We start from the raw sequence: 23,690 nt of genomic DNA, 5'->3' as shown, positions 1-23,690 counted from the left end.
GAGGCACAGTGCTTGGCGCTCAGAAAAGTAAAGCGTAGTAGTTGTGGTTGTAGATTTTGTTGTTATGTCCAGTGTCATGATGAAGGGTGGCACTTGAACATGCAGTTGTGTTAATTTAATTGACCTCGAACCTCATTCTTTGTCTCTAGTCCGTTCTCATTCTTAGATTTCCCAAAAGCATAGCTTTTCTTTTCCTGAATTCTCACGTGTGGGAGGTCCTTGAACCTCATTTAGCCTTAAGCTTTGTTATTTCTCATGTCCATTCCTGTCTGTCCTCACCCAGGGCACACCGCCAACAACCCCCCCCCCCCGCCGCCAATGCCATGGTCCCCTATAGCTCTTAAGTTGACCGAGGGCCAGAATTTCCTAGCTGGCCTGTTTCCAGACTTTCTTCTCCCTTATTATCCCCAGTGCTGCTAAAACACTCCTTCTAAAACAGATTTGTTCTCTTAATCTTCTGTTTAAAATGTGACCCTAGACCTCTATTCCAGGACCCCCACAGTGTCCTCCCTGACCTCAGTGACCTGCTCTGCTCTCCTTGGCCATCTGTGGCTGAGTGTATTACAACCCTGCACACCTTCCCGCCTGGTGAAGTCTTGCTCCTCCTCCATGTTCCAGCTCGAGTGTCTTTCCCAGAACTGTGACTTCTGCAGGAGGCTTGCTCATTCCATCTTTTGTGCCACCGTCATGCCCAGGGTCAGCTGTTGCTGCACTGGGCTGGCTTGAGGCAGCTCTGGGTCTCCCCATCTGTGTCACTAGCATCTAGCGCTGTGCTGGCGCCCAGCATATGCTCTGAAAATGCCGACCGTGACTGAGGACAGGAGCACATCTCAGGGATTCTTTCAATACCCGTGATAACCAGAAATTAAGGTTTGACGCTACGCTGTCTTTTTAGACTAGTGGTCTGGAAATAGGGAACAAAAACTGAGATTTTATTCAAGTTTGGAATGTCAATAGTGAGTGCTTTTTATTTCATTTTGAATTTAATATTTCTGTTTTTATTAAATCAGTATTAAAATGTGATTATATCTCCAAAGCAGCCTCTGGTTCCCCTCTCAAGTGTTTACATGCTCATCACTAGCGAAGACAGCAGGGTCACCCACAACTAGTTGTGATGTTAGCAAAAGGCCAGGCACGTGTGGTTTTGTTTTGTTTTGTTTTGTTTTTTAGAATGGAAACTATTTGTTTTTACCAAATTGAAAGAAAGTTCCTAGTTCAAAGAACACATGGCAGTACTACGTTTGTTGCCCCCTTACTCCTGTGCTGATTTCTCTCACTTCCTGGCAGAGACATTGTGCTTGAGCGTTTGCAGGGTAATCCTAGATCTTTTTTGGTGAGGATTTGTGTGCACTAGATTTGCCAGGTCGACAAGGCTGCTGAAGTGGTGGCACCCCACCACCCCCTCCCCCCAACCTCTGGGGGCAGGTGTTATCCCCTTTCACAGATGAGGGAAAGAGAAGTGACTTGCTCAAGGTCACATCATTAGTAAATGGGAGCATCAGGGGTCAGCCTGGGTCTATCTGGCCCCAAACGCATGCTCTAACCAATCATGTAATGCTGTCTGTTGAAAGACTTCCTCGCTTTGCTGCTTTTAATGGAAATGGGTTGATGTTTTGTCTTTAGCTTCTGGCCTGAAATTAGCATTCTAGATGTGGGAATGTCGCTCTTTGGCTGGTTGGACAGCGTGAAAGCACAGTTGACAGAAGTTGGGATGTGGCAGGGAAGGTGGGGCCACTGGATTCTCATCTGACAAGGAGACATTCAGAGACATTGTGTTTAAGCCACGAGAACTACAGAGCCAACAGCGTTGTTCAGAGTTACATCGGGAGTCCATACCAGAGCTGAAAGTGATGGTAAAGCATTTGGTGATGTGGCAGGGCCTTCTGATGTCACTCTGGCTCTAGAAGAAAGGGACTTGGAGCCTCTCTGCTCCCTGTTTATTGTATTTGCCTTCCATGCTCATGCACTTTCCTTCAAGTGCTTCATTGGGTTAAACACAGCATGTTCCCAAAAGGACAGCCTTCTCATGTCCCTTCATCAAGCTAGGAACAGAATTCTTGACTGGTTCTGTTCTACTAATTAAAAAAAAAAATTCCAAAGAATCCATAATTTTAAAAATCAGAGAATGGGGCGCCTGGGTTGCTCAGTCGTTAAGCGTCTGCCTTCAGCCCAGGGCGTGATCCCAGCATTCTGGGATGGAGCCCCACATCAGGCTCCTCCTCTGGGAGCCTGCTTCTTCCTCTCCCACTCCCCCTGCTCGTGTTACCTCTCTCACTGGCTGTCTCTATCTCTGTCAAATAAATGAAATCTTTAAAAAAAATTTAAAAAATTAAAAAAAATCAGAGAATAAAAGGACTTCTGACAGAAAGCCCTAGCCTTCCTCATCTTCCTCTTCTAGACTGTTTATTCCTCCCCCACCCATTTACATGTTGAAACCTAATCCCCAATATGATGGTATTTGGAAGTGCTTAGGTCATGAAGGTAGAGCCCTCATAGAAGGGATTAGTACCCTTATAAAACAGACCCCAAAGAGCTCCCTGGCCCCTTGCACCATATGAGGACACAGTGAGAAGAGAGCCATCTGTGAACCAGGAAGCAGGTTTTCACCAGATGCTGAATCTGTGCACCTTGGTCATGGACTTCCAGTCTCGAGAACTGTGAAAAACACGTGTTATTTATTACCCGCCTGCCCCACGTGCCGTGCATAGTATTTTGTTATAGCAGCAGGAGCAGATGAAGATCCCACTCCCCTCAGGTGCAACCACATTGATTCTTTCATGATTTCTGTTTTAGTTATTCTGGTGGTTACTGTTGCATTTCTAAAGAGTAGTGCTTGTCAATTTGGATTCTGTTAGCTTTATGCTGTTGGATGAGGACATAGCTCCCTTAAACCAGCTCCTCCATCTTCTTTCTCCCTCATTCGTGTAGTTACATCACTATTTTAAATTCCTGTATTGGTTATCTTTATAACTTAAAAAATTATTGGAATTCTCAGACTCTTTTTTTTTTTAAAGATTTTTTATTTATTTATTTGACAGAGATAGAGACAGCCAGCGAGAGAGGGAACACAGCAGGGGGGAGTGGGAGAGGAAGAAGCAGGCTCATAGCGGAGGAGCCTGATGTGGGGCGATCCCGTAACGCCGGGATCACGCCCTGAGCCGAAGGCAGACGCTTAACCGCTGTGCCACCCAGGCGCCCCGGAATTCTCAGACTCTTAAGGCTTTTGCTCCCAAAGGGGATGGAGTGTTACCTTACTGTTTATATTAGTCCGCTTGGGCTGCCATAACAAAATAACACGGACTGGGCAGTTTAAACAACAGAAATGGTTGGGGTTTTTTTGTGTTTTTTTGGTTTTGTTTTGTTTTGTTTTGTTTCGTTTTTACAGTTCTGAAGGCTAGGAGTCCAAGGTCAGGGTACCAGCATGGTTGATTTCTGGTGAGGACTCTCTTCCTGGCATGTGTAAGCTTGCCTTCTCCCTGTGTTCTCCCATAGCCTTTCCTCTCTGTTTATGCTGAGAAACGGATTTTTCTGGTGACTCCTCCTCTTATGAATACACCTGTCAGAGCCCTAGCTGGCTGACCTCATTTAGCCTTAGTTACCTCCCTGAAGCCCCTATCTCCAACTATAGTTACATTGAGGGTTAGGGCTTCAGCATGTGAATTTGGGGGTGAGGGTGGGGTGGTAAGATATAAACCAGTCTAACACTGTTTTAATTTGCATTTTCCTAATTACCAGGGAGATTGAACATCTTTTCATGATGAGGGTGATTCAACTTTCATCTTTGTGAATTGCTTGTCATATCTTCTGCACAATGAGGGCAGAGTATCTCATTGATTTATAGCAATTTTTTATGTAATCTGGATGCAAATATACATTGCACAAATCTCCCATTCCCCCACTTGCTGTATTAGTTTTCCTATTGCTGCTATAACAAGTTACCACAAACTAAATGGCTTAAAATAACACAGATTTGTTGTGTTACAGTTCTGGAGGTCAGAAGTCTGAAATGGGTCTTGCTAAGCTAAAATCAAGATGTCAGAAGGGCTGCATTCCTTTCTGGAGCTTCTAGGGAGAATGTGACCGGACAGGGAACCAGTTCAGAACTCAGGTTTGTCTGCCCTCAAAAATCAATACCCTAGAGACAAGTGACAGTGAGAAAGGAAAGTTGCTTTAGTCAGGAATCTGGCAACCTGGAATGCAGGTGGACAGATGTCTCAAAGACCGTCTTCCCTGTCCAGGCCAAGCTGGAGGGTTTTAGAGGGGAAGGCGGGGGGCGGGGGAGAAGAGAGGGGCTACATGCAAGAGCAGCAGGTGCTCAGGCAGTGAGTCCAGTGTTGGCGGGGCCCTGAATAGACTCGCTGGCATCAGTGGCAGCTGATTTTGAATGTGGCCAGGCCTCATCTTCTGGGAAAGTTTGGTCCTTCACTCCTGAAGGCCAGTGGTCTGCAAATTGGAAGAGGTTGGTTCTTTTACAGACCAAGGGAGTTAGGTCAGCAAGCCAAGAGTGAGTAAGCTTGAGGCGAGTTTGCTCTTCAGACCTGTTGGAGTGCTATTACAAAGTCATTTTGGAGGTTCTATGGGGGAATCCATTTTCCTGCTCTTTCCAGCTTCTGGAGGCCTCCTGCATTCCTTGGCAATATCAAGTGTTAGTGCAGATGTGGGGTGTCAGCAGCTGGAGCTCTCACAATGCTCGTTGGAGTGCAAAACTGGAGAACCTGACAGTTTCTGATAAACATACACCTACCCTATGATCCAGTGATTCTCCTTCCGAATATACCCAGTTCAATGTGCACGTAAAGTCTCATTCGAGAATGTTTACAGCAGCTTTATTCCTAATAGTCTTAGACTGGAAACAACCCAAATGTTCCCCGATGAGAGGATGTATAAAGAAATACTGATGCGTGTAATGCTGTATAGCAGTAAAAAGAAAGAGCTCCTGATACATGGAAGAGCATTATGTTAAGGAAAAAATAAGAAGAGAGAGCAATCCTCAGTGATATGAAGTGACATTAATCCATGATAATACAAATTGGAATGGTAATTACCTTGAGGAAGGAAGGGATTGACACCAGAGGCAGGAAGGAACTTTCTGGGGTAATGAAAATGTGTACTGGGGCACCTGGGTGGCTCAGTCGGTTAAGTGTCTGCCTTCAGCTTAGGTCGTGATTTCAGGGTCCTGGGATCGAGCCCCACTTGGGCTTTCTGCTCAGCAGGGAGTCTGCTTCTCCCTCCCACTCTCCCTCTGTGCTCTCTCCCTCTTAAATAATAAAATCTTTTAAAAGAAATTAAAAAAGACGTGTATTGATCCAGCTGGTAATTATGTGGGTGTATGTACATTTGCAACATTTCATGGAGTGATAATATTAAGATTGGTGCATATTATTGTGAAAATTGTGTCTGTTAAAGGTATTTTTTTAAGGAAAAAATTTTATAAGATAGAGCCTGTCTGTTCCTTAAAGGTTTGGTAAACCTTGCCCACGAAATTGCCTGAGCTTGGAGTTTTCCCCTGTCCCCACCCTGACCCTCCTGACTTGGAAGCAGGGATAGGGATCGTTCTTTTTATTATCAGTTTAATTTCTTTAATACTTAGTGTGATATTCAGGACTGTTTCTTCTTGAGTTAGGTTTGGTAATTTATGTTTTCTGAGAAAATTATTTTCATCTAAGCTTTCAAATTTATTTGGCATAAATGTTACTTGTAACACTTTCTATTTTTACCATTGAAACTGTGATCTTTTTAATTTAGAATATTATTTGTGTGGGTCTTTTATTTTTGTTAGGCTTGCAAAAGATTTTTGTTAATCTTTTCAATGAACCAGCCTTTGGTTTCATGTGCTCTTCTCTATTACTATTGGCTTCTTTTTTTTATTAATTTCTGTTTATATTGTGTTCTTTATTTTGATTTGCCTCTAGCTATTCAAGTTTAATGCTTAACCCATTACTTTTTAAACTTTCTTGTTTTAAAATAAATTAAGACTCTAACTTTTAAGTATTGTGTTAACAGCAGCTACAAGTTTCTTCATATGGTTTTTTTCATCTCAGTTATGTTTAGTGATTCTCATTGCGATTTCTTTGTTAGGCCTTGATTTTTTGAGTGTGATTTTTAAGAAATTCTAAACTCATGGCACCTTTTTAAACGATATTTTTTATTGTTGGTGATAATAAGAGGACATGGTCTTCATGATATCAATATTTTGGTATTTGTTGAAATATACTTTGTAAGCTGGTACATGGTCAATTTTTATAAATGTTTAACTGTTCTTTGGAAGAATATGTGTTTTTTATTTGCTGGGGAGGATCCTATACCTTCATCTAGTAGCCCAGGCTTGCTACTGTTACTATATAAATAGCCTCTATTTTTATTGCTTTTTGTCTGCTTGATTAATCAGTTTATGATAAAGTCTTGGTGAAATTTCTCACTAAGTCCATGGATTTTTCACATTTGTTTCCCCTAATTTGATTGACTTTCATTTCCAAGACACTGTTAAGTATTTATTAGTTAATGACTTCAGTACCTTCTTGATGGGTTATTATTTTCAGTATTATGTAAGGTGCATCTCTGACCCCACCAGTGCATTTGCATTTGCCTTAAGTTGTATTTCCATCAGACATGTCTATTGTTATACCTGCCTTTTTTTCCCCCCTATTTTGTGCTGTTTTCCCCACCCCAGCCTTTTGGTGTATTTTTTTAATGCTTCAGGTGTCTCTTGTAAACAACACATAGCTGGATTTTGATGGTTTATCCAGTCTAATAATCTCATTCCTTTAGTATTTAAGGTTTAGTCCCTGTTTACATTTTATGTGAATTTTTTGGTATGTATTTTGCTACCATTTTTTCTACATTTATTTTTTTCTCCTTCTTTCTTTTGGCTTGACAGTCTTACATAATCATGGTAGCTAACATCTGAGTACTTGAAATATATAAAGCAGGACCCCGGGATCATGACCTGAGCCTAAGGCAGACGCTCAACTGACTGATCCACCCAGGCGTCCTGACCAGGTTTTCTAGAAAGAGTTATGAAGTATTTCTTTTTACTTGTATTTCTTCTTACCCATTAGACGTTTGGAGTGACTTGTATAATAGTAACCAACAAAGGGTTAACCCATTCTCACATAATGATGTCTAGCTTCTGTTACCATCATTGTGTTACTGCTGGTTTCAGCTGTTAATAAACCAGCCAGCTTATTAGCAACCAGTTTGGTTTGGCTTTTTCATAAAGTATTTTCTAATTTGTGTACCTAGATTATGATGGCTCTAATCTTCTTTTCTTTCTTGCTCAGTGAACCAAAAATTGGATTTAGAGACTTTATGCTAATTTGTAGGACAACTGTCTGTGCAACCAATACTCTAAAATATTTTCGTGTCACATTTTATGTAATGATTAAAATTAGGTAATAGCTTTGAAGGGAAATGGTGGCAGTGAACACAATTTTGGCTTTATTCTTTTTTTTTTTAAGATTTATTTATTTTAGAGAGTACATGAGTTGGGGGGGAGGGCAGAGGGAGAGAGAGGGGGAAAGCAGACTCTCTGCTGAGCAGGAGCCCGACGCTACAAGGGGCTTGAAGAGGGGGTCAGTCTCAGGACCCTGAGATCATGACCTGAGCCGAAGCCAAGAGTCGGACGCTTAACTGCTTGAGCACCCAGGTGCCCCAGTTTGGGCTTTAACCTGAGACACAGAAAAACACTGGAATTAGATCTTTCTTAAGTTACTGTTCTGTAGAAACATGAGGTGTTTTGTATATATGCGTGCAAAGTCATTAACATTTATGTCATGGCTATAAAGACTAATTCGATAATAGTATTCACTATCTGATAAGTATATAATTAATTACTCTACAAAATATAAGTTAGTAGTCTCATTACAGTTTATGCTTTGATACATTTGACCTCAAAACAGAATGATTTGTATGGTTCTTCAGACTTGTTTCAGCACGTTGCCCAGCATGGCTTGCTTCATTTGCCATAGGATGGTCGGCACCTCACTGAGCCCTTTATATGGCTCTCTGATGTCATTTGTACAGTACTGTGGCCTACAGTAGGTGCTTTGTGAATGTTTGATGAGTTAATGAATGAGTAAAGATGGAGATGGGCCCTCTGCTTATGTCTGGATCAGAAGCAGAAGTAGCCCAAATGCAAGGAACGGATACTTGGAAGGAAGAGCAGGAAGAAGAAAGGTCAGAAGTGGTACTGGATTAGTTTGCTAGGGCCGTGGTATCAAAGTACCACAAACTAAATGCTTAAACAACGAACACGTATCTCTGCCAGTTCTGGAGACCAGAAGTCCGAGATCGGGATGTCGGCAGGGCTAATTCCTTCTAATGCTGTGAGGCAGGACCTGTTCCAGTCCTGTCTCCCAGCTTCTGGGGGTTCACTGGCATCTTTGGTGTGCCTTGGCTTGTAGGTGCACCGTCCTGATCTCTGCCTCTGTCTTCACATGACACTGTCCCTGTGTGCCTGTGTTCAGATATCCCCCCCACCTTTTTTAAAGAGAAGATTTTATCTATTTATTTGAAAGAGAGAGCGAGCAGGGGGGAAGTGCAGAGGGAGCGGGAAAAGCAGACTGTGCACTGGGCGTGGGGCCTGAGACAGGGCTCGATCCCATGACCCTGAGATCATGACCTGAGCTGAAATCTAGTCAGACACTTAACTGACTGAGCCACCCAGGTGCTCCCAGATGTCTCCCTTTTTAAGGACACTAGTCATATTGGATTAGGACCTACCAGAATGATCCCATTTTAACTTGATTACCTCCGTAAAGATCCTGTCTCCAAATAAGATCACATTCTGAAGCTTGGGGGGTTAGCTGAGGGTTAGGACTCCAAAATATCTTTTTTGAGGAGGTACAAATTCAGCCCATAACAGGTACCTTTAAAATAGATGAAGGCAGCCTGTAGAGGGGGACCCTCAAACCTTCGAGCCTTCAAATGCTATGGCCCCACATCACTGTCTACTTTTTGGGACATAATATACTGCCCTAGTGGACTGTGCCTCTTGTTTTTGCCCCACTCAGGTTTTAGGATCTATGGACGGTCTTCTGTATAAATAGCCTGGGTCGTGCCAACCATGGTTGGTATACGCTGTGGTCACATGACTAAATATGGGTGCTCTTCCTTTTCTTGCCTGGTTTCTTCCCTACTGGTCTTCCTGTCTTGACATGGTATGGTGAGTGTCACCCAACTCATCTTGAGGCTGACTGTACCTGGATGAGACAGCTCAGAAAATTGGAGCTAGACTTTGCTTTGATGTGTCAATGGAGACTTTAGGAATCAAGGACAGCTGACTGAGGGGCAGGGTGGATGCTCTGGTTCACTAGCATGTGTGCCCCAAGCCTGCTGCTATGAAGTGAATGTTTGTGTCCTCTCCCAATTTCATTATTGAAGCTTTCATCACCAATGTGATGGTATTTGGAGGTAGGGCCTTTGTAAGGTAATTATGGTTACATTAGGTCATAAGGGTGGGGCCTTATGATATAATTAATGTCCTTATAAAAAGAAGGAGAGGCATGAGATCTCTCTGCTCAAGTGCATGTAACGGAAAGGCCCATGACAACATAATGAGAAGATAGCCAGCTACAAACCAGGAAGGGCCCTCACCAGTCACTGAATCTGCCAGCACCTTGATCTAGGAATTTCCAGCCTCCAGAACTCTGACAAATAAGCGTTTGTTGTTAGGTCACCCGGACTATGGTGTTTTGTTATAGCAGTCCAAGGTGAAAGAGACACTGATGGAGAGGACCCCATTCTCTCTCTCCTTCACCTTGTGACCTTCTTCAGACCAAGCCAGGGAGCCTTGTTAGGAGGTCTTTTGTAGTGATAACTTTCCGAGATGGTTCATGGTATGTGTGTGTGCACTGCTGCTTTTAGTGAAATGTGGGTGAGGCCCTGTGTTTGGAGGTACACGGTGTGTGTGCACTATTGTGTGTGTGTCATTTACTCTTCAAACAAGTAAGTTTTGAGTGAGTTATGTGCTGGGTTCTGAGCTCTCACCTCCACCACTTCACTGAAACCAGCCTTGTCAAGATCACCAGGGTCGGTTCTTGGTCCTAACCCTACTACACCTGTGGGCTGCACATGACATAGCTCATCACGGGGGTCATCTCAGTCAATACGTCCTTCTAGACCAGCGCCCTCCATGGTTTTCTGCTGTTTCAGTGCTTGTCCTTCTCAGACTGCTTGGCTGGTTGCCTCTCATTTGCTAGACCTCTTCATATTGAAATGCTCCCAAGGCTCAGTCCATGGAGTCTCACTCCCTTGTGATCTTATCCAGTGACATGGTTTGAAGCAAGCTGCTCTCTCTTACATTGAGATCTGCAGCCTGGACCTTTCCATTGAACTGCAGCCCATTCTCCACTTGCCCACTTGACGTTGCTACTTGGAAACCTCATCTGCATGCACACACACACACACACACACACACACACACACACAAAGAGTCAAAACCAACTCTTAACATTCACCCTGCCCCAATTTTTTGCTTCTGCATCTCAGTTAATACTCAGGCCAAAAATATTACAGTTGACTTTTAATTCCATATATCCCACATCCAGTCCTTGGGCAAATTTTTTAGATCTCCCTTCAAAATGCAAAGAATCTGATCTCTCACTGACTTCAGCATGGCTCAAGCCGTCAACCCCTCTTGCCTGGAAGACCGTAGTTGGTTGATATGTGGTCTCAGCTTCTACCTTTCTGACCAGTCTGTTCTCAACACACCAGCTGGTGTGATCCTATTAAAATTTAAGTCGAAGTGACAGCCCTCTCCTCCAAACCCTTGCCATGGCCTCCCAGACCAAGCAGAGTAAAAGGAGGAATGTTGGCATTATCAGACCAGGAATTTTAAAAACTGTGATTAGTATCCTAAGGGCTTTAATGGAAAAAGTTAGACAACATGCAAAAAACAAATGGATAATGTAAGCAGAGAGATGGTAATTCTAAAGGAAGAATCAAAAGAAATGCTAGAGGTAAGAAACACCAAAACAATAACAAATGAATCCCTTTGATGGCCTCATTAACTGACCGGACAGGGCTGAGGAAAGAATCTCTGAGCGTGAGGATATGACTGAGAATTTCTACAACTGAAAAGGAAGGAGAAAAAAGACTGAAAAAAATCACAACAGAATATCCAAAAACTGGCACAACCATAAAAGGCATAACATACATGTAATGGGAATGCCAGGAGGAGCTGAAAGAGAGAAAGGAACAGATGAAATTTTTGAAGTAATAATGATTGAGACTTCCCCCAATTAATGTCTGATATCAAGCCACAGGTGAGGCTCAGAAAACATGGAATAGGATAAATGTCAAAAGAATGACACCCAGGAGGAACACCTGGGTGGCTCAGTCGGTTAAGCATCTGCCTTCAGTTCAGGTCATGATCCTGGGGTCCTGATATCAAGCCCTGTGTTGGGCTCCCTGCTTGGTGGGGAGCCTGCTTCTCTCTCTTCCCCTGCCCGCCCCCACTCTCTCTCTCTTGCAAATAAATAAAATAAAAAAAATTATACTTAGGAATATCATTTTCAAACTTCAGGAAATCAAAGATAAAGAAAAAATCTTGAAAGAAGCCACAGATAAAAACGCTTTACCTATGTGGACCAAAGGTAAGAATTATATCTGGTTTCTTCTCAGAACCCATGCAAGGAAGAAGACAGGGGAGTGAAACATTTAGAATATTGGAAGAAAAACCCACCAGCCTAGAATTCTGTACCCTGTGAAATTATCCTCCAAAAGTGAGAAGAAATGAAGACTTTCTTAGACAAACAAAAACTGAGGGCATTTGTTGCCAGTAGATCTGCCTTACAAGAAGTGTTAGAAGTCGTTCAGAGAGAAAGAAAATTATATATTCAGAAACTTGGATCTACGTAAAGGAAAAACATTGGAAAATGAATACGTGAAGGTAAAATGAAGACTTGTTTTTCTTAATCTAATAGCTGTCAGATAACATAACACATATATACATACACACACATATATAAAAAGGATATGCTTATGTATAAGTGAAATGAATCACAGCAACGATACAAGGGCTAGGAGGGGGAATTAGGAATATTTTGTTATTTATGAGGTACTTGTACTACCTGTGAAGTGGTATAATTTTCTTTGAAAGGGGACTTGGATTAGTTGTAAATGTATATTGCTAACTTTGGGGTGCCACTAAAAACAATTTAAAAAAGTATAATTGATATGCTAAGAAAAATGTGAAAATAGAATCCTATAAAATGATCAAAACCACAAATGGCAAAAAAAAGCATGGAAGACAACAGTAAGAACAAGACAAGAGCAACAAATAGTAGTAAAAATATGGTAAATATTAATCCAACTACAGACATACCTTGTTTTATCGTGCTTTACAGATACTGCACTTTTTACAAATTGAAAGTTTGTGGCAACCCTGTGTCAAGTCTTTTGGTGCCATTTTTTCCAGCGGCATTTTTTCTCTTTATGTCTCTGTCAGATTTTGGTAATTCTTATAACATTTCAAACTTTTAAGTTATTATATTGTTATAGTGACGTGTGATCGGTGGTTATGACTTACTGAAAGCTCAGATGATGGTAGGCATTGTTAGCAATAAAGTATTTTAAAATTAAGTTATGTACATTGTTATTTAGGCATGATGCTATTGCATGGTAAACAGAGCACAGCATAGTGTAAACATAACTTTTATATGTACTGGGAAACCACAAATTTCATTTGTGTTGCTTTATTGTGACATTTGCTTTATTGTGGTGGTCTGGAACTAAACCCACAATGTCTCTGAGGTATGCCTGTATTGTATATCAGTAATCACTTTAAACATCAGTGGTTGTAAATGCACCAATCAAAAGAGAGAGAGATTATCAGAGTGGACAGAAAAATAAGACCCAACTACATGTTGTCTATAAGAAGCCCACTTTATTTTTTTTTTTAATTTTTTTTTTTAAAGATTTTATTTATTTATTCGACAGAGATAGAGACAGCCAGCGAGAGAGGGAACACAAGGCAGGGGGAGTGGGAGAGGAAGAAGCAGGCTCATAGCAGAGGAGCCTGATGTGGGGCTCGATCCCGTAACGCCGGGATCACGCCCTGAGCCGAAGGCAGACGCTTAACCGCTGTGCCACCCAGGCGCCCCAAGAAGCCCACTTTAAATATAAAAATATACATAGATTAAAAATAAAGGGATGGAGAAAGGTATTCCATGCTGCCAGTAATCAAGGGAAGTAGGTGTACCTATGTTAATTTCACAGTTTAAACTTCAGAGCAAAGAAAGTTATCAAAGATAAAGAGAGACATTACATAATGACAAAAGGGATAATTCTCCAAGAAGATGTAGCAATCCTTAATGTGTATGTGCCTAACCACAACATATAGGCGGAATATGTGAGTCAAAAACTGATAGAACTGCAAGGAAAAATTGATGAGTACACTACACATTCTTCTCAAGATCACATTGGAACATTCTCTAAGAAAGTCTACATTCTGGGCCATAGAACACACTGTGACAAATTTAAAAGAATAGAAGTCATATAAAATCTGCTCTCAAACCACAGTGGAATTAGACTAGAAATCATAACAGAAAGATAGCTGGAAAATCCCCCAAATACTTGGAGATTAAACAACACACTTAAAAAGAAAAAGAATTTATTTATTTATTAGAGAGAGAGAGAGAGAGCACACCAGTGGTGGTGGGGGGGGGGAGAGGCAGAGGGAGAAGCAGACCCCCCTCTGAGCAGGGAGCCTGACACGGGGCTTGATCCCAGGATCCTGGGATCATGACCTGAGCCAAAGGCAGACACTTAACCAACTGAGCCACCCAGATGCCCCAATAATAAAAATTAGAATAGAAATCTGTGAAACTGAAGGCAGGAAATCAACAAAATGAAAATCTGATTCTTTGTAAAGGTTAATAATATCTGTAAGCCCTAGCCAGACTAAGAAGAAAAGAAGACACAAATTAATAATATCAGAAATGAAAGAGGGGACATCACTACAGGTCCCATTGATGGAGCTTGACTAGGAGTAAGGCATCTTAGAAGATAATTGCCAGAGAAAGGTAAAATTGAGCTCATACAGATCACATTAATATGAACATGTGTTTTGTTTTATTCACATAGAGAACCAGGCAAATGTTCTAAACAATTCAAATGAAGTCAAAAGGCTCACTCCTTTACTCAAATGAGTAAAGGAATTGAATTGAAAATCAAGAAGTCCATGGAAACTACCAGACAAAACAGCTTGCATGTGTGCCTGTCAATTTACAGAAAGCTACACAATAGGTCAAAGACAAGGAAGGCTAGAATCCGATAACCTGGAAGGTTGTGCTGGACGGATACAATGCAGTGTTTCCTGAAACACTATTTTTGTTCTGAAGACTTCAAGATAAATCAAGTACACTAAAATTTCATTAATTTGAGCCCATGAATTGGTGAGCCAATAACTCAGGAGAAGTCTGAATTAGGGAACTTCCCTATGAAAATGACATAGGAGATGCTAGCTCCATTTCTGTTTACAGCTTTGCTCTGATTTAGTCACTGGATAGATATCCTGTGATCAGCCTTTCTCATGCACACAGGGAGAACCTAGCTTGGCAGTGTATGCTGCTTCCCGACCAGTCTGTGGATCTGGGAAGTGACCTATCGTCGCCCTGTACTCTGGCTCGGGACCAGGGGCCTTGTTCACCAAATAGTTATTGAGTGTCTATTTTATGCCAGCCACTCACCCAGCTATCAGGGTTACAGCTGTGAATAACACAGATAAACCCCTCTCTTCAAGGAGTTTCTAATCTCATAAGGAGACAGGTCCTCAACAGGGTACATGAAACAGATTGTATGGTGGACAGTGATAAGAGCCAAGAAGAGAGAATAAAGCAGAGAAGGGGAGTGCTAAGGATCAAGCATGAGGGTAGGACATGAAAGCTCATGTCGGGGGCCAGGAGCAAAGACCTGAGGAAATGAGGGATCTACCTTTGCTGGGGAAGAGTGTTTTGGGCCATGAAACATGAGGCGGGGGATGGAGGGAGAGAGGAGCAGAAGAGAGCCTGGCTGAGACAGTAAACAATCTGTCAAAATGGACTGAGCTGTGTGGGAAAAAATCAAATTGTAGAGTGATGTATGCAGTAGCACACTTTTAAAAAAAATTTATTTATTTGAAAGAGAGAGAGCACGAGTGGGGTGAAGGGCAGAGAGAGAAGCAGACTCCCCTCTGAGCAGGGAGCCTGACCATGGGGCTCATGATCCCAGGACTCTGGGATCATGACCTGAGGTGAAGGCAGACACTTAAGCGACTGAGCCACCCAGGCGCCCCAGTAGCACACCATTCTTGTTAACAACCTCTAGAGTAAGGGTTCTTAATCTAAATGAAATAAAATACATATGATTGTAAAAGAAGTCAACCAGATTGAAATAATTGTAAAATTTTTTAAACAAATTTGTGTTATAAAAGTGCTTTGTTATCAGAGCATTAAGTAACAAGGCAGTAAATACATAGGCAAGTAAAAGTCTCATCCTTTAAAGATCCATCAGTGTGAAGGCCGTCATAGCTAGTTTGAATGGGGCTCTAAACTATGGGGTGGTCTTTGACTCACCTGCTTCCATGTGTCCATCAACACAGTTGTAGAGAGTCACAGAGAGTAAAATAGCTAGGCCAACCATGTGAGAACATAAGACCTAGCCATTTGGAGTCTGAACAATTAACTACCAGGCACAGGGCTGCCTAGGGGTTGCTTGGCTCCATCACTTGTAGACACTCTGGCAGCTGGTCTGGCACCTCTATGATAATTTCAAAGTAGTGTGAGCGTAAATATTTTGAGTTATCTCTAGCAACTGTCATGTGATAGGGAAATCTGAATGCTCTTGGTGATAAAAGTCACAGATACTACTAATGTTATAATACTCTTGCCTACATTTATGGCTGAAAGAAATGATGAATTTTGGTTAGAAGTTAATGAAGCTAAAGGTGTTTTTCTGTCCAAATTCTGGGACACCCTGATATCTGCCTGTGAATGCCAGGTTAAGAATCTCGCTCTAAAGCGATATATTGTTCAAGGCTACACACACACACACACACACACACACACACACACACACACTTAAAAGCACACTAAATTTAGGATTGTTTCTTGTGGGCCCAGGACTAAGGATGGTGTATAATGTATGTTATAGAAATATAAAATATGTTATAAAAATAATTGTAGTCATAGTAGAAAACCAACCCCCAAGCCCCTTAATATCCAGCAGAATTTGTAGACCAGAGTCCAGTTCTTTCTCACATTATGCATTTACCTTGGTGGTCCTGTTTATTGATTGAAAATCAGGTGTTATGACAAAGGTAGTGTCCCTGTTTGGCCAGTGTGATTATGTGGGCTCAAACCCCAGCTTAATTTCTAAATGTGTTTATGGCAAATAATTTATTTTAAACGTTTGTGTACTTTTTAAAAAGGCTTTGGTTACACCATTTTGCTTCTTAATAGCAGTAATGGTTAAACAGGATTCCTGGAGCAGACCACATATCTCACTAGTTGTGAGATGTTGGACAAGTGATTTGACCTCTTTGCTTTGGTCCCTTATCTGAGAAAAGGGAATAGTGGTAGTATTTTCATCATAGGGTGAAGGATGATTCAATGAGTCAATGTATATGAAGCTCCTAGAAAGGTGTCTGGCACATAATAAAGACTCAGTAAATTTCTTATTCCTCCTCCTCGACCTTGGCAATTTCATCCTGCCTGACTCATGCACTATAGTCAGCATCTGCAATTTTTCAGGTCTCCTCAAAGTTAGCAAACATTCCTTTAGGGTCTGCTGTGTGCAGTGTACCTGGAGCCCCCTTACATCCCATCAATCATATTTTGAACGCTGGAGATGCACTGGGCATAAGACCATGAACCTAGAGCTTGCCCTTGCTGAGATTTAATGAAAGTGTTTTCAAGATGCAAAGGGCATGAAAAGGAAAGAGTGCCTACATCTCCCTAGGAAAGGCAGGGTAGTCTTGAGCTGAGTAGAGATTTGCCTACACTAATAAAGCCAGATGACAGTCCAGGCATTTTTTGTTCCTGGAGGAAACCTGCTCTTGCTTCTTAGGGGCCTTTGTAGACAGTGTGGCTTGGGCATGGTGTGCCTGTGGAATGATGTTAGGCAGGGCTGTGCTTTATTTTCCCTTCAGCCCTAGACTCAGAAGTGAGCTGGTATTTGCACTTTAGGAAAGTAATGTTGGAAGGCAGTGTGGAGGAGGGTCTGGAAGGGGAAGACCGGATATAGGAAGGTCGGTCAGAAGAAGAGGCCAATGACTTTGGAAACAGCATGGGCAAGGAGAGTAGGAGACAGGAGCACCTTTGCAGGCAGGGCTGGCCACCTGCTGTATGCCTGGTGCCCGGACAATGCCCAACACACAGGACTTGGGCTGCAAATGCTTTCTGAATAAATGGGTGAGGCACTTCAGAGACGGAGTTAGATAGTGCCCCAGTTTTCAGCTCCATTTGCCTGGCAGATGGTGGGTAGTTAACTAGAGGCATAGTGTGGAAAGAGGGTTAAGTTTGAGGGGAAGACAATTGAGTCCTATTTGAACATGTTGACCTCGAGGTGCTCTGGGACCTCTGCATAGTGGATATAAGTTTAGAGTCATGATCCCAGTTGAAATGGAGGGGGTGGGTAGAGGAGCAAAAAGAAGGTCATGGAAGAAGCCCTTGCATCTCCATTATCAATTTGGCAGACTACTATCACATCCGTACTTATAGCCAGGCCTTCTTCTCTCCTGAGCTCCTCCAGATAGCTTTCCCTCATAGTGCTTCACTCATTGTGCTTAAGGCAGAGCTCATAACTTCCCAGAACATGGCTTTCCCCCCGGTTTCTCTATTCTTTCCAATAGCCCTGGAGTCTTTTAATCACTGGCCAAAACTGTGATGTTTTCCCTTGGATAAAACTTAGTAAAATTTCAGCTCCTCAGAATGCTTAAAATTGAAGGTTCTAATTTCTCTTGAGTTTTGTTTGAAGGGGCTTATTTAAAAAGATCTTTGTAAAATATTACCTTTTTAAAATTTTATTTCACTTTATTAAAAATTTTATTTGAGTATAGTTGACACACAATGTTACATTAGTTTCAGGTGTACAAATAGTGATTCAATATCTCTTATACTTTATGCCATGCTTACTGCAGCATAGCCGCCATCCGCTAAAATGTCATCTAACAGCTCTTCCTCCATTCTTGTCTTGCTTCCAGACCTTCCCGAGGATCATTCCCTCACCCCCATCAGGTCTCTGCCTAAGCGTGACCCTCTTGAGAGGCCTTCTCCAATCTCACCTTAGCCCTTATATTACCCTTCATCTTTGCCTTGCTTGATTTTGTTGCATACCATTTTGTACTGTATGATTGGCTAATTTTTTTTTATCACTTATCATTACCTGCTTTTTAAAAAAATCTCTCTCCCTCACTGGAATGGGGGGGAGGGATGCTGTCTTCTTTACCATTGTATTTCCAGTCCTTTGCATGCATTTGCTCCATGGTAGGGATGCAGCCATGTATGATATGTCATGTTAGGTCCAATTCACAAATATGGAAGCTTAGGCTCCATAGGGTTAGTTATAGAAGGTCAGGGTCACATGGTTTCTAAATGATAAAGTCAGTGACTAATTGCATCACTTGGGATTTTAATACTTGCCAAGCTACCTTCCAGGTCAGACAAATTATTATAAGCTTGTATTTTCACTCACCTTACGTACCAAACTACTCAAACGGAATACTTTAGTGGAAATAGTTGTTATAGTTGGATATTTCTGATCATTAAAAAAATACTTTTTTCCCCCAAATGTAGGAGGATATGGCAAAAAAAGTGGTCGTAGTAAAAAATGGAGGGAAATGCTGAAGCTGCCCCCTGTCAGCCAGTGCAGCGAGCTTAGACATTCCATTGGTGAGTAAGCAGTGCCAGCCTGGCGACCATGTCTGGCATTGTATCATTTGTTAGATGTTACTCTTTTAAGAAGTAATATGTGCTCATTGTCCTATATAGAACAAAAGAGTAATATAGTAAAAGTTCCTCTCCCCTTGACCCAATTAATCATCTCTCTAGAAGTGAACACAATGTTTTCTAAGTTCATCCATGCTGTGGTATGAATCAGTGCTTAATTCCTTTTTCTTGGCAAATAATATTTCATCGTATGGATATATCACTTCTTATTTATTCATTCATTAGTAGATTGATGAGTTGTTTAAATTTTTTTGTCTATTATGAATAATGCTGCTAGAAACATTCATGTACAAGTGTTTTCTTTGTGTTAGAGTACACAAAAATTACCATTTTAACCATTTTAAAAATATTTACTTGAGAGAGAGAGAGAGTGAGCATGCGCATGTGGTGGGGAGGGGCAAAGGGAGAGGGACACAAGCAGACTTGGTGCAGAGCAGGGAGCCAACATGGGGCTTGATTCATGACTCTGAGATCAGGACCTGAGCTGAAACCAAGAGTCAGATGCTTAACCAACTGTGCCACCCAGGCGCCCCTCATTTTAACCATTTTTAAATATAAAGTTCAGTGGCATTGATTTGGATATGTACTACATTTTGTGTATCCATTCATCTGTTGAATGGGTTGTTTCTACCATTTGGCTAAAGTGAATAATGCTTCTAGAACATTGGTGTACAAATGTTTGAGTCCCTGCTTTCAATTTTTTGTGTATATATCCAGAATTGGAATTGCTGGATAATATGATAATTCTATGTTTAACTTTGTAAGGCACTGCCAGACTGTTTTCCAATGTGGCTACACCATTTTATGTTCCTGTCAACAATAACAATATGTGAGGATTCCAGTTTCTTCATGTCCTCCCTGACCCTTTTTATTTTCTGTTTTGTTTTTATTGTAGAAATCTGAGTGGGTGTGAAGTGGTATCTCATTATGTGTTTTTTTTTAAAGCTTTATTTATTTAACGAATCTCTACACCTTGCACGGGGCTTGAACTCACAGCCCTGAGATCAAGAGTCATATGATTCCCTGACCGAGCCAGCCAGGCACCCCTATCTCATTGTGTTTTGATCTGTGTTTCCCAATGACTAATGAAGTTGAACATCTTTTCATGTACTTATTGGCCATTTGTATATCTTCTTTGGAGAAATATCTGTTCAAATCCTTTGCCCATTTTTTTTTTTTTAAGTAGGCTGTGTACCCAGCATGGAGCCCAATGTGGGGCTTGAACTCACAACCCTGAGATCAAGAGTCGGATGCTTGCTTAACGGACTGAGACACCCAGGCACCCCCTTTGCCCATTTTTTAATTGGATTGTTTGTCTTTTCATTGTTGAAATATAAGTGTTCTTTATATATTCTAGTTACGAGACTCTTACAGATATTTGATTTCCAAATACTTTCTCCCATTCTGTGTTTTCCTTTACTTTCTTGATGATATTCTTTTAGGAACACAAGTTTTTTTTTTTTGGATGAAGTCCAACTGATCTATTTTTTTCTTTTGTTGCTGTGCTTTTGGTGTCATATCTAAGAAACCACTACTTAATCCAAAGTCACAAAGATTTACACCTACACTTTCTGTTAAGAGTTTTATAGTTTTAGCTCTCACGTTTAGGTGTTTGATCCAGTTGGAGTTAATTTTTGTTTATGGCGTGAGGTAGGGATCCAGTTTCATTCACTTGCAATGGATATCCAGTTGTTGCAGAACCATTCATTGAAATGACTATTTTTCACCATTGAATTGTCTCAGTGCCTTTATAGAAAATCACCTGACTGTAAAGGTGAGGGTTTATTTCTAGACACTTGTGAGGATACACATGTTTGTATTTAGGGCCTACCCAGATAAACCAGGACAGTCTTCCATCTCAAGATCCTTGACTTCATCATATTTGCAAAGGCTCTTTTTTTAAAATAAGGTCATATTTCTAGGGGTTAGGACCTGATACATCGGGAGGGCTATTATTCAGCCTGCTACAGATGCTGACTCTAGGCTTCACTTTTTGAGGAACTGGCAAGCTGTTTTCCAAAGCAGCTGCATGTTTTACATTCCCACCAGCAATATATGAGAGTTCCAGGTTCTCCACATCCTTGCCAACTTATTTTCATTATAGCCATCCTAGTGAGTGTGATTTGGTTTTCACTAATTACTAATGATGTCAAGCATCTTTTTATTGATTATTGGCCATGCTTCTTTGAGCCAATTGATATTTGATCCATAGTATTAATAGTATTTCCTGCATAAAGCACTGAGTGATTAGTGTGGAGGTTGATTCCATTATTTGACATTTGCATTGTAATGAAGATATTATAAACTTTACTTTGGGACTCTTTGTGCTATTGAATATATTCATAGAGCTATAGAAACATTTCCATGTTCATCTGCATATTAATTATCTCGGTATGCTTCTGATTCTTTGAGGGTAGGTTTTAGTACATAGAATGAAGTAAATTACATTAATGTCCCATTAGTTAACTTTTTTCCCCGGTTCGTGCTCTTTTTTAAAAGTAGTTTATTTTCACTGAGATATGTAATTTACATATAACATTGTGTAAGTTTAAGGTATACAACACCATTAGTTAACTTTTAAATGTCATCATTTATTCGCTTCCATGTACATAGCACTGGGTATGGCACTACCAATACAGTGGCTAAGAAACAGATGTGACCTCTGCCCTCTTGGCAGAGATAGTTATAAAATAAAGAATTGCAGAAATAAATGTAATTACAAACTGCAGTTAGCCCTTTGAAGGAAAAGGTACAGACTGTTGGGTAAGTACAGGACCCCAAAGTGGGATGGCAATTTCCAGGGACATGAAAAAGGCTAGTCTTCCTGGAGCAGAGACAAAGAAGGACAGTGGCACTGGATGAGAGGAAAGGAGGAAGGTGGGGCTCCTGGGCCTGGTAAGGGCATTTGTCTTAGTTGAAGTTTGATGCTGTTAGATTTTCAGCAGAGGTATGAGATAAGTGGATACACCTTTTTATTTTTTAAGATTTTATTTATTTATTTGTCAGAGAGAGAGAATGAACACAAGCAGAGGGAGCAGCAGGCAGAGGGAGAAGCAGGCTCCCTGATGAACAAGGAACCCAATGCAGGACTTGATCCCAGGACCCTGGGATCATGACCAGAGCTGAAGGCAAATGCTTAACTGACTGAGCCACTCAGGCGTCCCTGGATGCACATTTTTGAAGGGCATCTTGGGCTTCAGTGTGAGGACTGTGATTGGGAGTGTTGAGAGGGAGCGGGAAGGCCAAAGGAGACACTGTTGCCATTGTGCAGGCAAGAGTGATGGAAGCTCGGCATCTGCTGGAGGTCATGGACGCGAATGACTATGAGAGATCTTTAAGAAGTGGGATCTGGTTGATTTATGTGTGAAGGCAGGAAAGGTGGGGGTACTAAGGATGACTTCCAGGTCTGATTCATCCACCGAGGTCAGGTTCACTATCTGAGGAGCTATGTTGGATGGAATCTGTACATTCATGTTTAGAGATCAGAAGAGTCTGGGCTGTAGGAGCAATCTGGGAGATATCTGTGTCTCCCTGGTGTTTAGGAGTCCGTGACTGGGAGTGGATAAGCTCTCCCTAGAGACAGGAGGCCAGGAAAAAGCCCTCACATCCTGGTGTGGCTCAGGCAAAGCGGACCAAGGAGGAGCAGTGAGACGGGTCTGTATGCAGTCTGGGGAGTGGAGGGGTCAAGAGAACTGTGGACTAGGATGGCTTCAGGCAGGTGGGCATGTCACAGAGAGGTTGAGCAGCTGCTGGATTTGTCCCCAAGGTCAGGGTCTTTGTTTCCATCTCTAGAACAGTGCTCAGCCACAGTTTTGTTAAATGAATGAATGAAGAATGAGTAAATTGGTGACCTTAGCTGGAGTTGCTTCAGGGCAGATGTACAAGCAGACTTCCTCACGGAATAAAAGAATGTTTCCCCTCAGATACCCTCTACTTTGTGTGCAGCTCTTTATTTTATTGGTTTACATACGTATTTGATTTAGTGTGGTAGTAAGCATGTTTTGGGCTTTTCTAATTTTTATCCTTTGGTTGTTCTAAATTTGTGGATGCTGGAGAATCCATGAGCTATAAAACTTTGAGTTAGTGTCCTTTCTAAAGGAGAATGACTTTGAAAATAAGAGAGAGAGCTTCTGATAAATGGCTCATCCTTCTCTCAGAATTTGATGCATTTAGAATCTCTCGATTACTGGTTCCCTTTCCAACATGGCCCATCAGGAGAGTGCCCTCTCGGGAGTGGACTTGGACTCTGGTGCCCTGAGTGTTCCAGCTCCAGAGGGCTTCTGTGCTGGTTCTCCCTGTCCACTATGGCAGGGCTCCTCCCTCCCTGTGGCCTGAGTTCCCTGTGCGGCGGGGCCTCTCTCTTCCCCCATTTCTGCTCACTCATGGCTGGAACAGTAGATGGTTCACTGTGTAGTCTCTGAGGGGTCAAAAGAAGAAGCTGGATCTTCTGGTTCCTGCAGGACCAGGGCCTCTGGTGGTAAGACAGAAGGAGGCTGTCTGCTACTTCTGAGATATATTTTGTGACTCATTTCAGTGGTTTATCATATTTAATTTTAGTAATATGTAAAATCTAGTGCATGGAAGAGTGAAATCATTAATAGAATTGTGAGCCAGATAAGGTAAAAAGAAGTAGATTTAAGGTTTTTGTGATTATTTAAATGCTAGATTTTTAAAGATTGATTTAGAGAAACTTTTTAAAAATTCCCTGATTATATTATTTCCTATGGGTTCTGTGATGTTGCTGTCATTTCTCTAAGATTCTGT

At 41.6% G+C, this 23,690-nt stretch overlaps 1 protein-coding gene across 3 annotated transcripts in view; it reads left to right on the top strand.

Annotated features, from left to right (window-relative positions):
* The window catches only part of GRK4 (G protein-coupled receptor kinase 4), a 97,412-nt gene that overhangs the window by 4,147 nt on the left and 69,575 nt on the right, over positions 1-23,690 (top strand). For 2 of the 3 annotated variants that reach the window (XM_034672196.1, XM_034672195.1), the window contains exons 2-3: positions 11,623-11,890; positions 18,774-18,869. In XM_034672196.1, coding sequence (XP_034528087.1) covers positions 18,818-18,869 — 52 coding nt within the window. In that variant the 5' untranslated portion in view covers positions 11,623-11,890; positions 18,774-18,817. Of the gene's footprint in view, positions 1-3,160; positions 4,109-11,622; positions 11,891-18,773; positions 18,870-23,690 lie in introns of those variants that run through there. The other variant, XM_011221440.3, reaches the window with a different exon arrangement.

This window comes from Ailuropoda melanoleuca, chromosome 11, assembly GCF_002007445.2.
Source record: "Ailuropoda melanoleuca isolate Jingjing chromosome 11, ASM200744v2, whole genome shotgun sequence".
Classification (NCBI taxonomy): domain Eukaryota; kingdom Metazoa; phylum Chordata; class Mammalia; order Carnivora; family Ursidae; genus Ailuropoda; species Ailuropoda melanoleuca.
The sequence above is the reverse complement of the archived record's forward strand: the minus strand, read 5'-3'. Positions and strand labels throughout refer to the sequence as shown.